Here is a 16,759-nt window from a genome sequence, read left to right on the forward strand (position 1 = left end):
CTCAGCCTTCAGCTGGACCGACAAACTCTCTGACTTCACAGCCAAGGGCCATCAAAGCCTCTCTTCCAAGATACATGTTCACAGGCTGCCACCTGTGATCCCATGAGACTGGGGACTTGAACTAATGACAACCACACAGACTGAGAGCAGCTGAGTGTGTGGATGTGTCCCCAAACGCTCACAATATGTGATAGAACTCTGCTACCACACAAAGAGCTGAGCCAGGCTTCTAGGTCTGCGGCTTGCTTTGTAACTTCAAGTCACATTATCAGTGAGCAGCAGGACTCAGCTCTCAGGACAACTTAATCCACAGGATTTTTACAGAAATGCACAAGTGTAACATAAGAAAGTACCTTAAAAGTTCTAGACAAAAGAACGTGTCTTTAATTCTTCACTTTTTGTCTACTGAGGAAAACATAATACATATTTCACTCTTTAGAATTATAACCTGGGAGTGGGCTAAGGAGGCGTCTGCGTTCAGATTCCCAGCACCCACATAAATGTCAGAGGGCTGCCTGTAACTTCAGCTCAGGCAGAGACGGCATCCCCCGAGCAAGCTGGCTGGCTAGACTAGCTGGCCTGGCAAGCTCTGGCTTCAACTGAAAGGCACGGCCTTAATGATAAGGGAGAGTAATCCAGGATAATTCCCAATGCAATCATAGGGTCTCCACACACACAAAACTAAATGTGTTCCCTCTGAACAGTAAGAGCTGCTGTGTCTCCATAAGCTCATGTGTTTGAACACTTTGTCCCTAGGTGCTGACACCGTTTTGAGACATTACGAACCTTTGGAAAGTGGGGTCTGGCTGGAGGGATTGGGGTACAGGAAGGAGGGCCACTAAGGTTATGGCCTGGCTCCATTTTCAGACCAAGCTCTCTGCTTGCAGATCCAGAGGTGTGAGCAAGCTGCCCCAACACTCCTGCTGTCCTGGATAGGGGCTGTCCTGCCACCATGCCTTCCCCACCATGGAACTGCCAGCGAAGACACTTAGATCTGCTCTCCCAATTGCTTCTGTTAGGAAAAGCCATGCCTACTCTGCTGCACGGTTACCTTCACCACACTGTTTTATTTTAATCCCTAGAATTCACGTAAAGGTGGAAGGAGAGAACCAACCCACAAAACAAAACTAACAAGTGTTTAATAATTGTTAGAGATGCTTACTCCTATAAAAGCAGCAATAGTTACAAGCACACAGAATATGATAAATACATAGATTAAATACAGGAAGCTGCACAAACAGTACAATTGTACCTGTTTTACAACCACATACAATGCACTTAAACTGTGCCTAAGACTCGGGGTTTAAAAAGCTCTTACCCTTAACGTCACTGCTCGCGCTCTGGGGTTTCGAATAGATGGTCCTGACGACATATAATCTGCCGTATCGATCTCGATTGGAAAATGCTTCTCACACTTCTCATCACTGTCCAGTGAAGCTGGCCACTCAGTGCAGAAATCTGAGAACACAGAGTTATCTCACTTACATCTCTGTAAGTCACTGGGACACTCGAGGCCCAGGCTCCCTCTGCAGCAACCCTAGGTTGCTAAACCTCACTCCTGTTCCTGCGTCCATCCTAGTCACCGAGTTTGATTAAAGGAATGACCTGGGAAGGTTGTTTGGTGGGGAGCAGAGATGATGGGGGTTGGGGTGGAGCATAGCGTGCCATGGCCCAGTCCCTGGCTCTAAAACTAAGCACGCTGTCTTGATGGATATGTCTGGCTCTATAAATAGCTGCTGTTTAACTCCCCCTTCCCAATAAGAGCTCACAGCTCAGGGTCCAGAGTTCCTGCTGGTGAAAAGCAAGAAGTCACTGACTCATTCCCAATCAACATCGATACACAAGATAGCTAAAAAGACCTGAAATCCCCAAAGGAGCTCAAGTCCTGTCAACAGCCCTCCAGAAACTGGCATCCATCATCTTAAGTGGGTCCTAACACTAGCTCCTGCTCTTCTGTGTAACCCTGATGAGCCAGTGGGGCAATGGAAAACAGACTGTCCTCATCTTCAAGCAAGACATCTTGGAAAGAAGGTAGGTCTGGGCCTGAGACCACAACAATTTTCCAAGCATTTGTGGACAGGGCTTGCTCATCCCCCAGCAGAGGTATAAACTCAGTTCCCATCTGTTGATGGGGTAATTGCCAGCTTCCCACTTACCCCATCAGGTCAGGATGGAAAGGGATTTGAGCTGAGGATGAAGGTCTCTCTCATGGTGGTCTCTTCTCAGTCCCTAAAGAGCCTCACTCTAAGAACAAGCGCAAGTTACTGGTTCCTTGGGTCGTAGCGTTAGACCTCAGAAACCCAGGCCTCCTCTTATAAGGCACACTGTGAGAGAGGCTGTCACCATGGTGGACAGATAACCTAGGAGACACTGGGAGGTCCTTTGCCTGTGACATTTCTCTAAGTTAACAATTTCCTAAAAGGTAATACTTTGCTTATCTTCCTTTAGGCTTGATCAGGATCAATAAAATGTCACTGAGTTATAAAGGTTCTCTGACACCACTGACTTGTGTGGAGGCAGCAGGGGCCATGAATTCAAGGCCATCCTGGGCTATAATAGAAAGTACCAGCCAGCCTGAGCCACCCTACAAGATCCGGTCTCAAACAAAACACGACCCCTAAAACCTGATTTGAGAGACAGGAGGCATCACTGACATGGAGGACACGGTGGCCTGAGAAAGAGAAGACAGCAGGGCAGGGTTGGCTGTCACTTGTCATGAACTCGGGCGGCAGGCTATGCCAACACTCACCAGGGACCAGTCTGCAGAAGCACAAGGGCTTTGGCTTTTGTGCAGATTTTTTTTTTCTTCTAAACTGCAAATAAGTCATTTCAATCACCAGATGATAATTACAGTTTTTATGTTAAATTACCTAAATTATGTGTCTGAAAAGTGCAGCCAACTGAAACGCACATAATAGACCCCATTAGCGTCTCCTCTGATAGACACAGCATCGGGCCGACTCTGAAGAACCTTGGCTTTTATTTAACTTCTCCACTGATTATTCAAGCTTTGGTAAATTACTGAACTTTCCTGCATCTCACATTTTCCATTTGCAAGTTAGATATAAAATCTGAAGTGTCCTACTCTGAACAAAAACAAGAAGAAATGTTGAAAACCCTTGACTCTTCTGGAAGAGGGATGGCAGAAGCGTAATGAAGAAAACAGGCAAATGCTCGAGTACACTCTGTAGGAAACAGTACTGTTCTGCATGTGCTACACAAAAGCCTTCACTTTGGATTAGGACTTAGAGAACCCCCTTATCAACACTATCAGTTACTGGAGTACAAACACATTTAAAGACCAATGTTTAAGAAGGAGAGAACTGACTCCCGTAAGTTGTCCCTGACCTCCATATGCACAAAATGGCAAGCACTTGCCCAAACACACACACACAGAGAGAGAGAGAGAGAGAGAGAGAGAGAGAGAGAGAGAGAAAGAGAGAGAGAGAGAGAGAGAGAGAGAGAGAGACAGAGACAGACAGAGAAACACTCACACACAGTGAGAGAGACAGAGACACAGAAACACACACACAGAGAGAAAGAAAGAGAGAGATCAACACAGAAAGAGAATAAATAAAATACATTTAAAAAATTTTTCTAAATTAAGAGGTGAAAAATGAAATTTACTACGGGTGTATAGGAATGCATTTGTTAAGTGGCTTTTATAAAAGGGGGGATTCAATCTGACCATTACAGCTCCAATCTGAACACCTGTCAGTTTTAGAAATGTCCTAGATTTCATTCTTTTTCTAAAAAGTCAGAACAAGTACTTTCAATACCAACAGAATACCTTTAACAGGGTGATGGGGGCACACAGAGACGCTGTCTGAAAGTATTAACAACTACAGAGTCCCCAATAGCTGCAACTTCAAACCAGGAGGAATCAGAGGTGCTTATCTATACACAATCTGATGCAAATCAGATCGAAATGAATCAGAATATAAGTTACACACACAGCCACATGAAGAGGTGTCTTTGCATCATGACGCTGTGGGGAGTGACATGCTTCCCCTGCCTCAGCTGTGTGAGCTGGTGGCACTGTTTGGGAGGTGGGGCCTAGCTGAAGGAAGCTGGTGTGGGGTTATTGGCTGGGACATTCAGCCAGGAGCCACAGCCACGCCTTCCCTGCCACAGACTATCACGCCTCAGATTATGAGCACAACCAACCCTTCCCATCGGCTGTCTCAGTCACTCGGCCTCAGTGAGGAACAAGTATACATTCGAAGGAGAAAGCCACAAGACAGGTGCCCAAGGAGCAACAGGTGCTGTTCCATGTCAGCTGATGTCAGGGGACCATGCTCCTGCAGTCAGCTCTGTATTTATTCACATACATGGCGGACAAAGTACATGTAAGTACAAATGCACTCAGTCCTCTGGACGTAATTACAGGAACTAAGTCATGACCAAAAGATTATTCTGGGATGAGAGGCAGGTATGAAACAGCAGGAAGCTTCTACTATTTGATTAGACACACACACACACACACACACACACACACACACACACACAATCACTTTGTCAATTAACCAGGTCAAACTGTAATCCCAACACTCTGGAAGCAGAAGCAGGAAGGCTAAAGCTAAATGCTGCACAATAGAGGCCAGATTGTTCTACACAGCAAGTTTCAGATCAACCTGGGTCAGCAACAAGATCTGTCTCAAAACAATTTTAAAAAAGCCGACCCCAGGATAGCTCTGAGTCCAGCATCCCTGGTGCTGTGTAGTTGCCGATGCTGACCCCACTGGCTGCACGGCTGGTCTGCATCCGCCTGCACTGCTGAGTCTACTGACAGAACTGCACTGTTCTCTCTAGTCCACACAAGTGCTTCCTCTCACCCAACAAGTCCTTGCCCCACCTACAAGCAGGAATCAGTGGCCTGTCAAGCCCAGTGTTGGTGGGATAGCTGCCCAGAGATGTTGTCGGGGCCGTGTGGAGACCTCGGAAACAGGACAGCTACTGCCACTACTCTTGGTTATCCAGACAGTGTGAGCACAGGACATGAAGAAACCACATGGGTACTGACCAGGAAGCTTTCTCCCCCTGGCTAATTACCACAGTTCCAGAAGTTGTTGGGCTAAAAGTCATCAACAGTCTTGCCCAACTATAAACCACAAGTTACAATAACAAATGATGTGGCAAGATAGGCCCACATGTGTGTAACGTGGACACAGGCATTATGTAGGTGACTACTTTCTGGTTGGATTTCAGACCTGTTCCACAGGAGGAAACACATGCCCATGCTATAAACCTGGTCAAGAACCCATGAGTGGGAACCTCACAGGCCCCAGGGGTGAACTGCTATTATTTGACTAAAGAACACAATATGAAACTGCCCTCTAAATCCATCTCTCTATACCCATCAATTAGTGGGGCTCTAGGACCACGTCAAAGCAGCATTGTGTAGGGGACAGTGGTTAATGGAAACTCACAAGTGGCTAAAGCATATGTAGGATGCTCAGGAACAAGTGAGGCATAAATAATGCCACCCCACCCCACGCCACCGTACCCCACCATACCCCACCGTACCCCACCCTACCCCACCGTACCCCACCCCACCCCACCGTACCCCACCCCACCCTACCCCACTCCACCCTACCCCACCCCACCCTACCCCACCCCACCCCACCCTACCCCTAAGGCTGAGTGACTGTCATAGAAGATGGGGTAGAAAAGCTGCAAAAGCCAAGGCCAGCGAAGACTAGACTGACACTGTCCTCTGGACATGAGAGGACTGCTGTGCTCACGAACTCTCAGTAACCATGGCTACCCCACAAGACCATGCTAGTCAAGTGGAGAGGGGAGGGGCTGTGTCCCTCCCCATAGGGAACCAGATTTCCTTACCTCTAGTAGGTCAGCCCATGCTACAGTGAGTGACCCCCACACCCTTGGATATAGGGGCAGAACAAAATTAATTCAGTGGTTCATCTAATAAATAAATAGGTAACAAACTTGGGTCTGGAAGGTGTATTATGGTAGGATTAGGGTGAATATGACAAAAATATATTTCATGCGTGTATAAAATTTTCAAAGATAAGCAAATTATGTTTTTTAAAATTATATACTTTCACTTTGAACTCAGCCATTTTACAGAATGAACAGTATATAGGATGATGAAGAGTGTGACACAATGTAGCAAGAGTGGGAGAGATGACTGTGCTGACCTGCAGAACAGTGTTCTAGGAAAGATTCACAGCGGCTTCCGCGTCATCCGCAACGTCTATAAACATGTTAGCCCATTCCAGTGGGAAGGGAAGCACACAATCCAAGCTCAAGACCCTGAGCCTCGCACTCTCACAATCACAGTGACACCCTGAGCCTCCCACTCTCACAATCACAGTGACACCCTGAGCCTCCCACTCTCACAATCACAGTGACACCCTGAGCCTCGCACTCTCACAATCACAGTGACACCCTGAGCCTCGCACTCTCACGATCACAGTGACACCCTGAGCCTCGCACTCTCACGATCACAGTGACACCCTGAGCCTCGAACTCTCACAATCACAGTGGCCACTTGTTTCTGCACATCCGTCAAATATTCATGACAATGTCTATTTTCTAAATGTAAAATGGATCTAGGGCAACAGAGTCTACCATCTGGTGACATATATATATATATATATATATATATATATATATCTTTATTTGGTTTTTGTCTTGTTAGTTTGGTTCTTTGACAGTCTTAACAGTCCAGCTTCAAGCTGTCCACCATCCTGGCTCACCTACTAAGTGCAAAGGTTACAGGGTGCATAACCAGACCTCCATTTCAGCCCCTGTTTATTTTTTTTATGACCTTATAGTATTCAGGAAAAACTTATTTGTAAAAGGGCTGAGAGATAGTGTCTCTGCAGTTAAGCAGAGGGAAGCACCCAGTGGTGGCTGACAACCACCTTTTGCCCCAGTTCCAGGAGATCAGAGACCCTTTTCTGGCCTCCTTGCATGTGTATGGTACACAAACATACATGCAGGTAACACATCTACACACGAGAGCATGTAATATGAACAAACATAAACTGCTTATACCCTTAACATCTTCAACAATGTACAAATCTTTGTTTAACGGAGAGAGACAGGAAAGTGGAGCCCTAAGGAGCCCTAGCATTTAACGGAGTACCATGAATTTCGGGCTAGCTTGGGCTGCATAGTAATATCCAGGCCAACCTGGGCTACCTAGCAAACAAGACCCTATCAACAAACCAAAATTAATGGAAAAAGACACAGTGACTCAGAACATGATTATCTGCTTAGACCAGAGATTCATTGTCGTATGTTCCCAGAAGAAAACGTACCTTTTAGAGCTCCACAGTGCCTTTTAATTGCCACAGGAGTCAAATGCAGAAAATTTGGGATCTAAAACAGAGATGTGTTAAAAGGATTACCTACAGCCAAACTTCCCTCCCACTAATCCCCGCCACCTAGAGTCTGTTTCCTGGACTCAAGTGGCCTTGCTGCCCCAGCCTCCTGAGTAGTGGACTATAGGCACCAACAGCATGCCAGCAATGCCATAAATACACAAAAAGGATCATATTCTCACAAACTCAGCCACAGGCCCAATGAGTCATCTAAATCCAGTGTGAGAGTTCTTCAACAGCACTGGTTCTAAGCACAGGCATCAAGTCCAGAAGTACATCCAGCGAGACTCAGCGCTGAAACGCTGGAGTCCGATGGCAACCATGTTAAAAAACAAACACTTTCATAGCATTCTTTATGCCAAGTATCTACAGCACTCGTGTGCGGTTACAGTATAAAACCGAAAGCTCACACTGGCGATTCCAGCGTTCAGGGAGTCAGAGGCAGGAAGATCATGACGTTAAGGTCGTCCTGGGCTACACAGCAATACAGTCTCAAAGATAAACATAAATAAATAAATAAAAACTGAGAGCATTAAGGGCAGCAATCTGTCAATCACACACTTCTCCAAGAAACCTGGCATATTATGTTTACTTTACAGCAAATCTTGAGGCAAGACATTTGTATGCATAAAGAAAATAAATATTTTTTTTAAAAGAGCACTTATCATTTAAAATCTATTGTGGTGACGGTTTCTTAGTTGAAGAAATCAAATCTCTGACGTGCCCTAAACATTGACTGTGCTTCACGGTGTCAGTGTTTCCTAAATACAGACGTTTCCTCCACGTGTGTATTTGTACTGTGCATGGCTGGTGCTGGAGAATGCATCAGAAGTGGGCTTTGAATCCCTTGGGACGGGGTTACAGGTGGGACTCAACTCAGGTCCTCCGGAAGAGCAGCCAGTGCTCCTAACTGCTGAGTCATCTCTCCAGCCCCTACAGCATACTTTATATAATGATGTTAAGCATGTGCAAAGCAATTTATCTTAAACTCATTTGAAAAGAAAAAAGAAGTAGAAAAGTTACCCTAAAAACTATGCCACAAAAGTTGAGTATTGATCAGAAAGTGTTCACTTAAATCCAGGGAAGGGACTGAGCACTGATATAAGATAGTGGCCGTTTGCTGCTACTCTCTTACTTTACAACATAAAATGCAGAGCTGGGGACCCCGGAAGGGACACCATAGCTGATGCTGTGAGGCTGTGAGCATGCTCAGTGATGCACACACCACCGCAGGAACACATCTTCACACCAGTGTCTCCTCTGCAGGAACACATCTTCACACCAGTGTCTCCTCTGGAGACCTGTTTCTATCAGTGTTTGCTCTCTCGTCTCTGGAAACACTCTCCTCTGCAAACTGCACACCCCACTGTGTAGGACAGCGCTTCCTGATAACAAAACTCAGTCAGTTTATTTCCCCTTGAAGGATACAATGGAAAGGTCACGGAGAAGCCACAGGACTGACCAACCTTTACTAAATGCCTGTGACTGACTCGAAATCTCCTTTACCATGAGCAGCATCTGTCATCACCTGAAACAGATCTAATCTAAAACACAATGTGCTGCTCTCTCGACTGTCGACTGGACCCCCCAAACTCAAGGGGTGGGGTGGGTCAGGGATAAGCACCCCTGATGATCCGGCTGAGCCCTGCGCCAGCCACTTACCTTTAGAAGCTCTAGATTCCCCTCCTTGGCCATGGGGACACCCCTTTTTACTGGATATCCCATTCGAATAGGTAGAGGAACAGCTGCGGGTTTAAACGGTGCGGCAGTAGGGTAAACACTGGGCCAGTCCTGATCTGTATCCATCCTCTCCGTCCTAGGAGGTAGTGCCTAAGAAACAGTTTTTAATTTTACCACAAGATCTGTAATTTAGATACATAAAGGTTGACTGCCCTACACAAAACCTGATTTTAAGGACTGAAAACAGTCCTTGCTGTGCATACCCGGAAACCTGAATTTGACCCTGGGATCCACACAGGGTGACAAGAAAGAACCGACCCCACAGAGCTGTCATCTGACCTCCACACTCTAGAATAACTAAGACAGGCCAGTTCCCAACAAACCTGTTGTCTGAGTAAAAAAACACTAACTCAGCATAAATATCTGCACAGCTGCTTGAAATGATGACAAGATTTCCTTTAATGCCACATTCTCTTAGCAAAGACTAACTTACGAAGTTTTAAACTTACATCCATGATGTACATCGAACACAAGGAAATGTTAAGAACTTGGATAGGGCTGGGGACCTGGCTCAGTTGGCTGGGTGTTGCTCAGCAAGCTAAAGGCCTGGATTAGACCCCAGCTACTAGGTATGCTGGTGCACACCTATAATGCCAGCTCCTGGGAAGAGGTCTGAAGTTCTAGGTCAGGAGCCAGAGAAATGGCTCAACAGTTAAGAGCACTTGATGCTCTCGCAAAGAACTCAGGTTCAGTTCCAGCACCCGCATGGTGGCTCACAACTGTTTGAGACTCCAGTTCCAGCCAATCTGACACTCTCTTACAGCTTTCCTGGATACTAGGCACACACATGGTACATACACACACACACACACACACACACACACACACACACACAGGCAAAACATTCATATACATAAAATAAAAATGAATAAACCTGTGAACATGTATTTAAAAGTTCTAGGTCATACTTTTACACAGCAAGGCTGAGGCCATCATGGGCTACAGGAGTCTCCACCTCCCCACCTCAAAAGGAGGAGGAAACGGTGGGCATAGGGTTGGGATAATGGGGAGGAACTTGGGAATAAGGAAGATAAGGCCGTGTAAACATTTACCGGCTAGTGAGCTGGTTCAGCAAGTAAAGGTGCAGGCTAGCAAGTCTGACAACCTCAATTCAGTCCCTGAGACCTACACAGTAGACAGCATTGACTCCTCAAACTTGCCCTCTGACCTCCACACATGTGCCAGTGTGTACACGCACACTTGCTAACAGTGTGTGCATTCACACATACAACACACATTCTCACACATAAATAAATACATGTAATTTAAATATTCTTTTTAAATAAAGAGTAAGCATTTGAGATAAATTAATCAAGATTAAACAAGTTTTAAAATGCATGTCTCCTAGGCCCAGAGATAAATGACTTGACAGCTCAGCCAGTCACATTAGCACACATGTGTATTTTAAAGTGTTACATAGAAGGGGGTGGGCCCCATACAAAAGGCAGAATTTAGGTTAGCATGGCTCAGTGGTTGAGAGCATTTGCTGTTCTTGCAAAGGACCCAAGTTCTGCCCCTATCACCCACATCAGGGAGTCTGATGTCCTCTTCTGGCCTGCACAGGTACCAGACACACATGCGCTACACATAAACTTACACACATTCATAAATAAAAGTAAATACTTTGTAAACGTCAGGCTTAGGCTGGCAAAATTTAGTCATGCCATCTAAACTTCAACATCAGAGTGGGAAATATTCCTCTGAAAATTACTGCCCAAGTGACATGGCCTGGACCTTGGACTCCAGACTCACCAACTGACCTGAACTCCTAACGATGCCCAGAGGGGAAACACTGGCGAAATTAGTGTTGACTGCTGGAAGCACCATCAAACAGTCTATTCTGGGTCACCTGCTTTCTGGTGTGTATGAGCGATTCTATTTCCCAGAGCTGATGATTTGAAGACTAACTCCTAGCAAGGTCTGGGAGCTGCCAGGAGACCTTGTGATGCCTCCTTTGGGGGCACCCTCCACCTCACCTTAGGGATTTAGAAGTCACTGGGATAGACCAAAGTAAAATAAATACATCTGTACCTTTCTTCTCATTGGCCTTTCACTTCTGGAGACCGTACCTAAAAGACAAGAATTTATAATGAGCCATTGTTGAAAATCACAGGCTTGCACCGCTAACACTACTTAAGGTATTTAGTAACATGAAAATGGAACAATAACCTGCTTTCTCCAAGTTCTGAATAATGGGGAAAAAGAAACTCCATGACAATCATGATCTAGAGAACTCATCATCTAAAGAAGTACGTCCTTCCTTCTATGAGTCTTACACTGTAGCCCAGGCTAGTCCTTAACTTGCTATAATCCTTCTGCCTCAGTAACTCAAGTGCAATTACAGGTGTGCAACATCCATACACAACTAAGGAAATATTTTCACTAATTCTAAGGTTTAGAGAACAGGAGTTCTTGTTCTGAAGTTAATAAAGTATTCTGGATATTTAAAGATAATTGATTTGAAATGTCCGATGACAAAATTATCAATAACATGAACAGAACATTTAAGTCACACGACTGAGAAAGTGGGTGGAGTCTTCACATACCTAAAGTACCACAGTCTGTTTCCTCAAACACTCTGCTGTAGAAATAGCTACACTCACTCAGTACTTCTACAGAGTCTACCCTAGACGACTCCTTATCACTTCAGCTGGCCTTACTTGATATGACAAATACATACAAACACCACTGTCCTTTTTAGAGGCCACCTTTACTCAAGAAATCAAAGGATAAGAAATTAAGGTGCCTGCAGCATAGGGTGCAGGATCCCTCATGCTGTGGTCCGCTGTCTCCAGCCTTACCTAAGAGCTCCACAGCTGCAAGGGGCTCTCAGTACCAGGCCACATTCCCAGCCCTGTCTCCAAGGCTCAACCTTGTTCTCTGCCTGGAACACACTTCCCAGGATCCTGGTTCTTCTCCTTTCCTGTACCCACTCTGTTTCTTTGTCTGACATATTTCTATCCATCCCATGATGCTCATTCTTTAAAAATCAAGAGCTACTATTCATCACAAACCAGGAACACAGTAGTGAGTACAATACAACTTTTGCCTAAGTACTGCTGCTGCAGTAAATGGCCTGCAGACCGTCTGGACCCACTACTGACACCTCTGTTGCTAGCCTGCAGACGGTCTGTCATGTCTCCGCTTTCCTAACCAGGTGAATCCCTTTTCAGTTTATCTACCTGTCCTGGTTAGAGTTTCTATTGCTGCAATGAAACACCATGACCAAAAAGCAACTTGGAAAGGAAGTTCATTTGGCTTACACTTCCACACATCATAATCCACCATTGAAGGAAGGCACAATAGGAACTCAGACAGGCAGGAAGTGTAAGGCAGAGGCCTTGGAGGAGTGCTGCTTACTGGCTTGTTCAGCCTGCTTTCTTATAGAACCCAAGACTACCAGCCCAGGACACCACAATGGGCTGGGCCCTCCCCATCAATCACTAATCAATTCACCCCTGTCAAGTTAACACGCAAACATACCACTATAACCTTTCCTTTTTGTTCATCCCCAAGACCACACCTTAACACCAAAAACACAATATAAAACATTTGACAAACTTTAAAAGTCCTGCAGTCTTTACAATTTAAAATTCAGTCTTTTTGAAAATTTAAAGTTTTTTTTTTAATCTAAAATCTCTTTAAAATTCAGACCCTTAAATGTGGGCTCCTATTAAAGTTAACTACTTTCTTACTTCAAGAGGGAAGAACCAGGGCACAGTCACAATCTGAACAGAGCAAAACCAGACTCCAAAAGTCTAAACAACTCAACGTTCAATTATCTAGGATTTACTCGTGACCTTCTGGGCTGCTCCAAAGGGGTGGGATCACTTCTCTGGCTCCACCCCCTGCAACACACATTTGTGCTCAGATCAGCTCCACTTCACAGGTGCTGCTGTTCTTGGTGGTCATCCCACGGTGTTGGCATCTCCAAAATCCCTAAGATCTTCTGCTGCAACTGGTCTGGACTTTCACCAATAGCCTCTTCATGGTGCAAAACCTCAACTTTTCTTCATGAGCCCTTAACTCCTGTTGCTTACAATGCTACTCCAGCTGCACTGTCAGTGGCCACTCCTGGCCTCTCACAGTGCCAAGCCTCAGCTGCTCTCCATGATCCCTTTAAATCCAGTGCCACCTTATACTTAGTATAAGTATTGAGTTCAGCTGCTCAAATGACATACAGCTATGGCCACCTCTGGAACACAACTTCTCTGTGATGATTCTCAGAAACACTTCCCAGAAGACTTCACCTCAGTGATGCTGGTCTCTTATCACTGCTGTTTCTCAGCTCCAGCATCAACTGTCCCAGTAGAACAAAGGTTTTGCTTTAGTGGTTCTTGTCTCTTATTAATCACAGCTGATTCTTCAGCTCCAGCCGACCAGAACCACAGAATCTTGATAGAAATGGCCCACTTAGAATCTTTGCTTCCCTCGGAAACTTCACGAGCCAGACTTCTGTCTCTGAACTGCTCTCAACACTGTTAGGTCAAAGCCGAGAGAGCAGCCCACTGAGCTCTTTACACTAATGGCTCTTTTGTCCCAAAGTCCTCCCATAATCTTCCCTAAAATGTGGTCAACCTAAAGACTGAGGGCAAATGGAGGCAGACTGATGAAGGGGCCCATACTTTCATAACTTAGTAACATTTGATTCTGTGGGGTTAGAAATATAGACTTTTAAGGCAGTACTTGCCTCTCAGCTAGACTATGACATTGATTATACATTCTGTTCTCTTTGTTGACAATCTAGGCTTTGTTGGATGTTTTCATTAAAAAAACCCCAAATCAGGTTAAAATAGGGATTTCATAGCAAACTCTAGAGAGAGGAGAGGCAGCCCTAGTGGGTGATGGGATAATTCTAGGAACCCCAGATACTTGGTACCTGAGCTTTGACTGGGCACAGTTTATGGTCCTGCAGTGGACTTGGGGCACATGTTTGATTGCTTGAATTTCGAAGAGGAATTCCTCTTTCAATGATGATGGAAGTTTGAGTATTCCAAAATATTCTGAAGAAATGCCCTTGGCCAGAAGGTAAAGAAGAGTACATTTAAGGAAGCAGAAACTCTGCTACAGGAACTATACTCCCTGCTATGGTGGGACAATTTATGGGCCTTTTAAGGTACTATTCAGTTTTGGACTGAATCCACAAAGAAATGGACACCATCCCATCTTCAGTGATGCAGACCAGGAGTGCTTACAACAATTAAGTCCTCACAGCACATGGGGACACCTGCTACTGAGAAGCTTCATTCCTATAAGCTCAGCACTTGGCCACAGCTGCATTTAGTTCACACCAACAAATGCCCCTTTTGTCTGACCTTATATTATAGGTTAGAGAGAGCATAGAAAATACAAACAAACAGATTCAAACCCAGTATAGCTGATATTGAAGAGGGTCGCCATATTTAATGTGCCTGGCAAAGGTCTTGATTTCCTTCTTTCTAATCCCCGTAGACAGTATTGACACTCATCCAACAGCCCAGGAAAGGATTTATCCTCAAATTACATCCTATGAGCTAAACCAGCTTCTGCACTATTACCATCACCCTGCTTGGAATACCAACAGCCTCCAACTAGGTCTTGCAGTCCTACCCTGCTGAAGACAGTCACCACCCAGATGCCAGTGATCCTTCACAAGTAGAAATCATGCCACTTCTCTACTCTAGTGTGATCCTCAACTTCTAACAAAATCCAGACTCAAAGCAAAATCAAATGTGCCCTCCCAACCCTCAAAGCTCAGCCCACTAATCTTGACATCTTGGATTGCTACTCTACCCTTTACTAGAACATCTCTGGCTCAGGTGTCTTTCTTTTCTTTGGTCGTCATGCTCTTTGGGAAGAACAGCGCTCTTCTCTCAAATCGTCTGATTGCTCAAACATCTTTCCTCTGAGAGGTCTCTCTTCACTATCTTATCCCACATGATAGCCACTTCTTCAACAGCATATGGTTTTCAATACTCTTCTTTTTCGTAATAGTAAATTTTATTGTTACTGTTTACCCGTGTACACTTACTAGTTCAAAACTTTGGTAGAATGCCAGCCGCTGCGACTCTGGTTAGCACACTTAAGAGAATAAAAGAGTGAAAACCTGAAGATGGACACATCTTAAGCACTATGACAAGCCACTATGATATATTAAGTAATCTATAATTTATCCGAAAACCACTTGTGGATTTTTAACAAGAGAGTGGAAAGCCAGGATGTGCTGTGAGAAGGTCTGCAGGAGTGCAAGCCCGGAAGGATGAGGCATGCATGCTCTGCTGGAGAGGCAGCAGGGAAGGCCCGAGTGGCGACAGGTGCCCGTCACGGCCGGGCCTTTCCTGCTGTCCACTCGTGCACGCAGCTCCCTCGCTGTATTCACTTCTGCCCCACGCTTGCACCCGCCTTTCACTCCACAGTGCGCCCCGAGTTCCTGCGGTGGGCCAGACTCGTGGAAATGAGTGGCGACCTCCAGAGAAACACAGGAGGAAGGTCACGGAGCGCGCGGCCTCCCTTCTCCCCCCAGCCCGCGGCGGTGCACCCACACTCACGCGGGCCAGCCCTCGGAGTCGCGGGGTTGGCGACTGAGGAGAAGGTGCGCAAGCCGCGCGCTCCCGGACACAGGGTCTGCCTCAGCTGCAGCGATACTGCCGCCATGCTGAAGGACGGCGAGCCAGAGCGGACAAGCGCCGCCGGGAGGGCGGGCCCGGAAGTGCGTAACCTGGGAACGGAAGTGCACTGGGTAAAGGGATAGGGGAGCTGTGGCTCCCGGTTGGATGGTGTGTGGAACGATGGGGACTCTGACCCAGGAGTCTACTTTCTGGTTTTGTTTGTTCGTTTGTTTGTCTGATTGTTTTAGTGGCGGCTCTAAGACGCTTTTCTCCTTTACCTTTTACTTATGTATTTTATGTATATTGGTATTTTCCTGCATACCTCAGCACTGCCCATGCCTGCATCGCCCACTACAGCCAGCAGAGGACATGGAGTTAGGGAAGTTGTGAGCTTCCTTGTGGGTGCTGGAAACCGATCCTGGGTCCCTTGGAAGAGTACTCCATGCTTAATTGATGCACCACCTCTTCAGCCCCATTTTTTCTTTTTTCCATTTTCATCCTTCTCCTTCCGTCCTTACTCTTTCTTTTCAATCATCCTGCTCCAGTCTCCCAACTGCTGGAATGGCGCGTAACACCTAGCTGTACACTACATATATTTTAAAAATTACTCCGCACGTGTGCACACACTTCTAAGAGAACAGTTTAAAGGAATTAGTTCTTTGATTCTCTCCCATCACCATCAAGGTTCTGAGGATAAAACTTCAGTGATAAGGCTTTACGATTTCAGCGGCCTTTATACAAGCCTTTGACCTTATCTTTTCATATATTATTTTTCTTGGGGGGGGGGGGGACCAAAACTGGATTCCTAAGACCAATGCTGAAAGGCTCATAACCTCAAGTAACCCCTGCTTCAGAGGATCTGGCTTCCCTGGGCACCTACAATCATATGCACAGTCCTATCATACATCTAGAGATTAAAAATAATCTTTACAAGTAACTCCTTTACAAAGTATAAATAGGCAAGGATAGCTTACAATGTAAAGCATGTATTCATTTGCCAGTAGAAGTTTCCAAATTCTATGTAATTTTTTGGCTATAACAGTTTTGGAAGTACAATAATCCACTGGTGACTTAAGTTCT

At 45.5% G+C, this 16,759-nt stretch overlaps 1 protein-coding gene across 1 annotated transcript in view; it reads right to left on the reverse strand.

Moving 5' to 3' along the window:
- MRPS35 (mitochondrial ribosomal protein S35) overlaps positions 1 to 15,757 on the reverse strand; it is a 30,178-nt gene extending 14,421 nt beyond the window's left edge. Inside the window, exons 1-5 of the mRNA XM_080913866.1 lie at positions 15,620 to 15,757; positions 11,124 to 11,161; positions 9,015 to 9,182; positions 7,290 to 7,350; positions 1,319 to 1,458 (exon numbers count right to left, since the gene is read on the reverse strand). Coding sequence (XP_080769992.1) covers positions 1,319 to 1,458; positions 7,290 to 7,350; positions 9,015 to 9,182; positions 11,124 to 11,161; positions 15,620 to 15,725 — 513 coding nt within the window. The 5' untranslated portion in view covers positions 15,726 to 15,757. The remainder of the gene's footprint in view (positions 1 to 1,318; positions 1,459 to 7,289; positions 7,351 to 9,014; positions 9,183 to 11,123; positions 11,162 to 15,619) is intronic.
- Positions 15,758 to 16,759: the final 1,002 nt, after the last annotated feature.

This window comes from Micromys minutus, assembly GCF_963924665.1.
Source record: "Micromys minutus genome assembly, chromosome: 3".
NCBI classification, from domain to species: domain Eukaryota; kingdom Metazoa; phylum Chordata; class Mammalia; order Rodentia; family Muridae; genus Micromys; species Micromys minutus.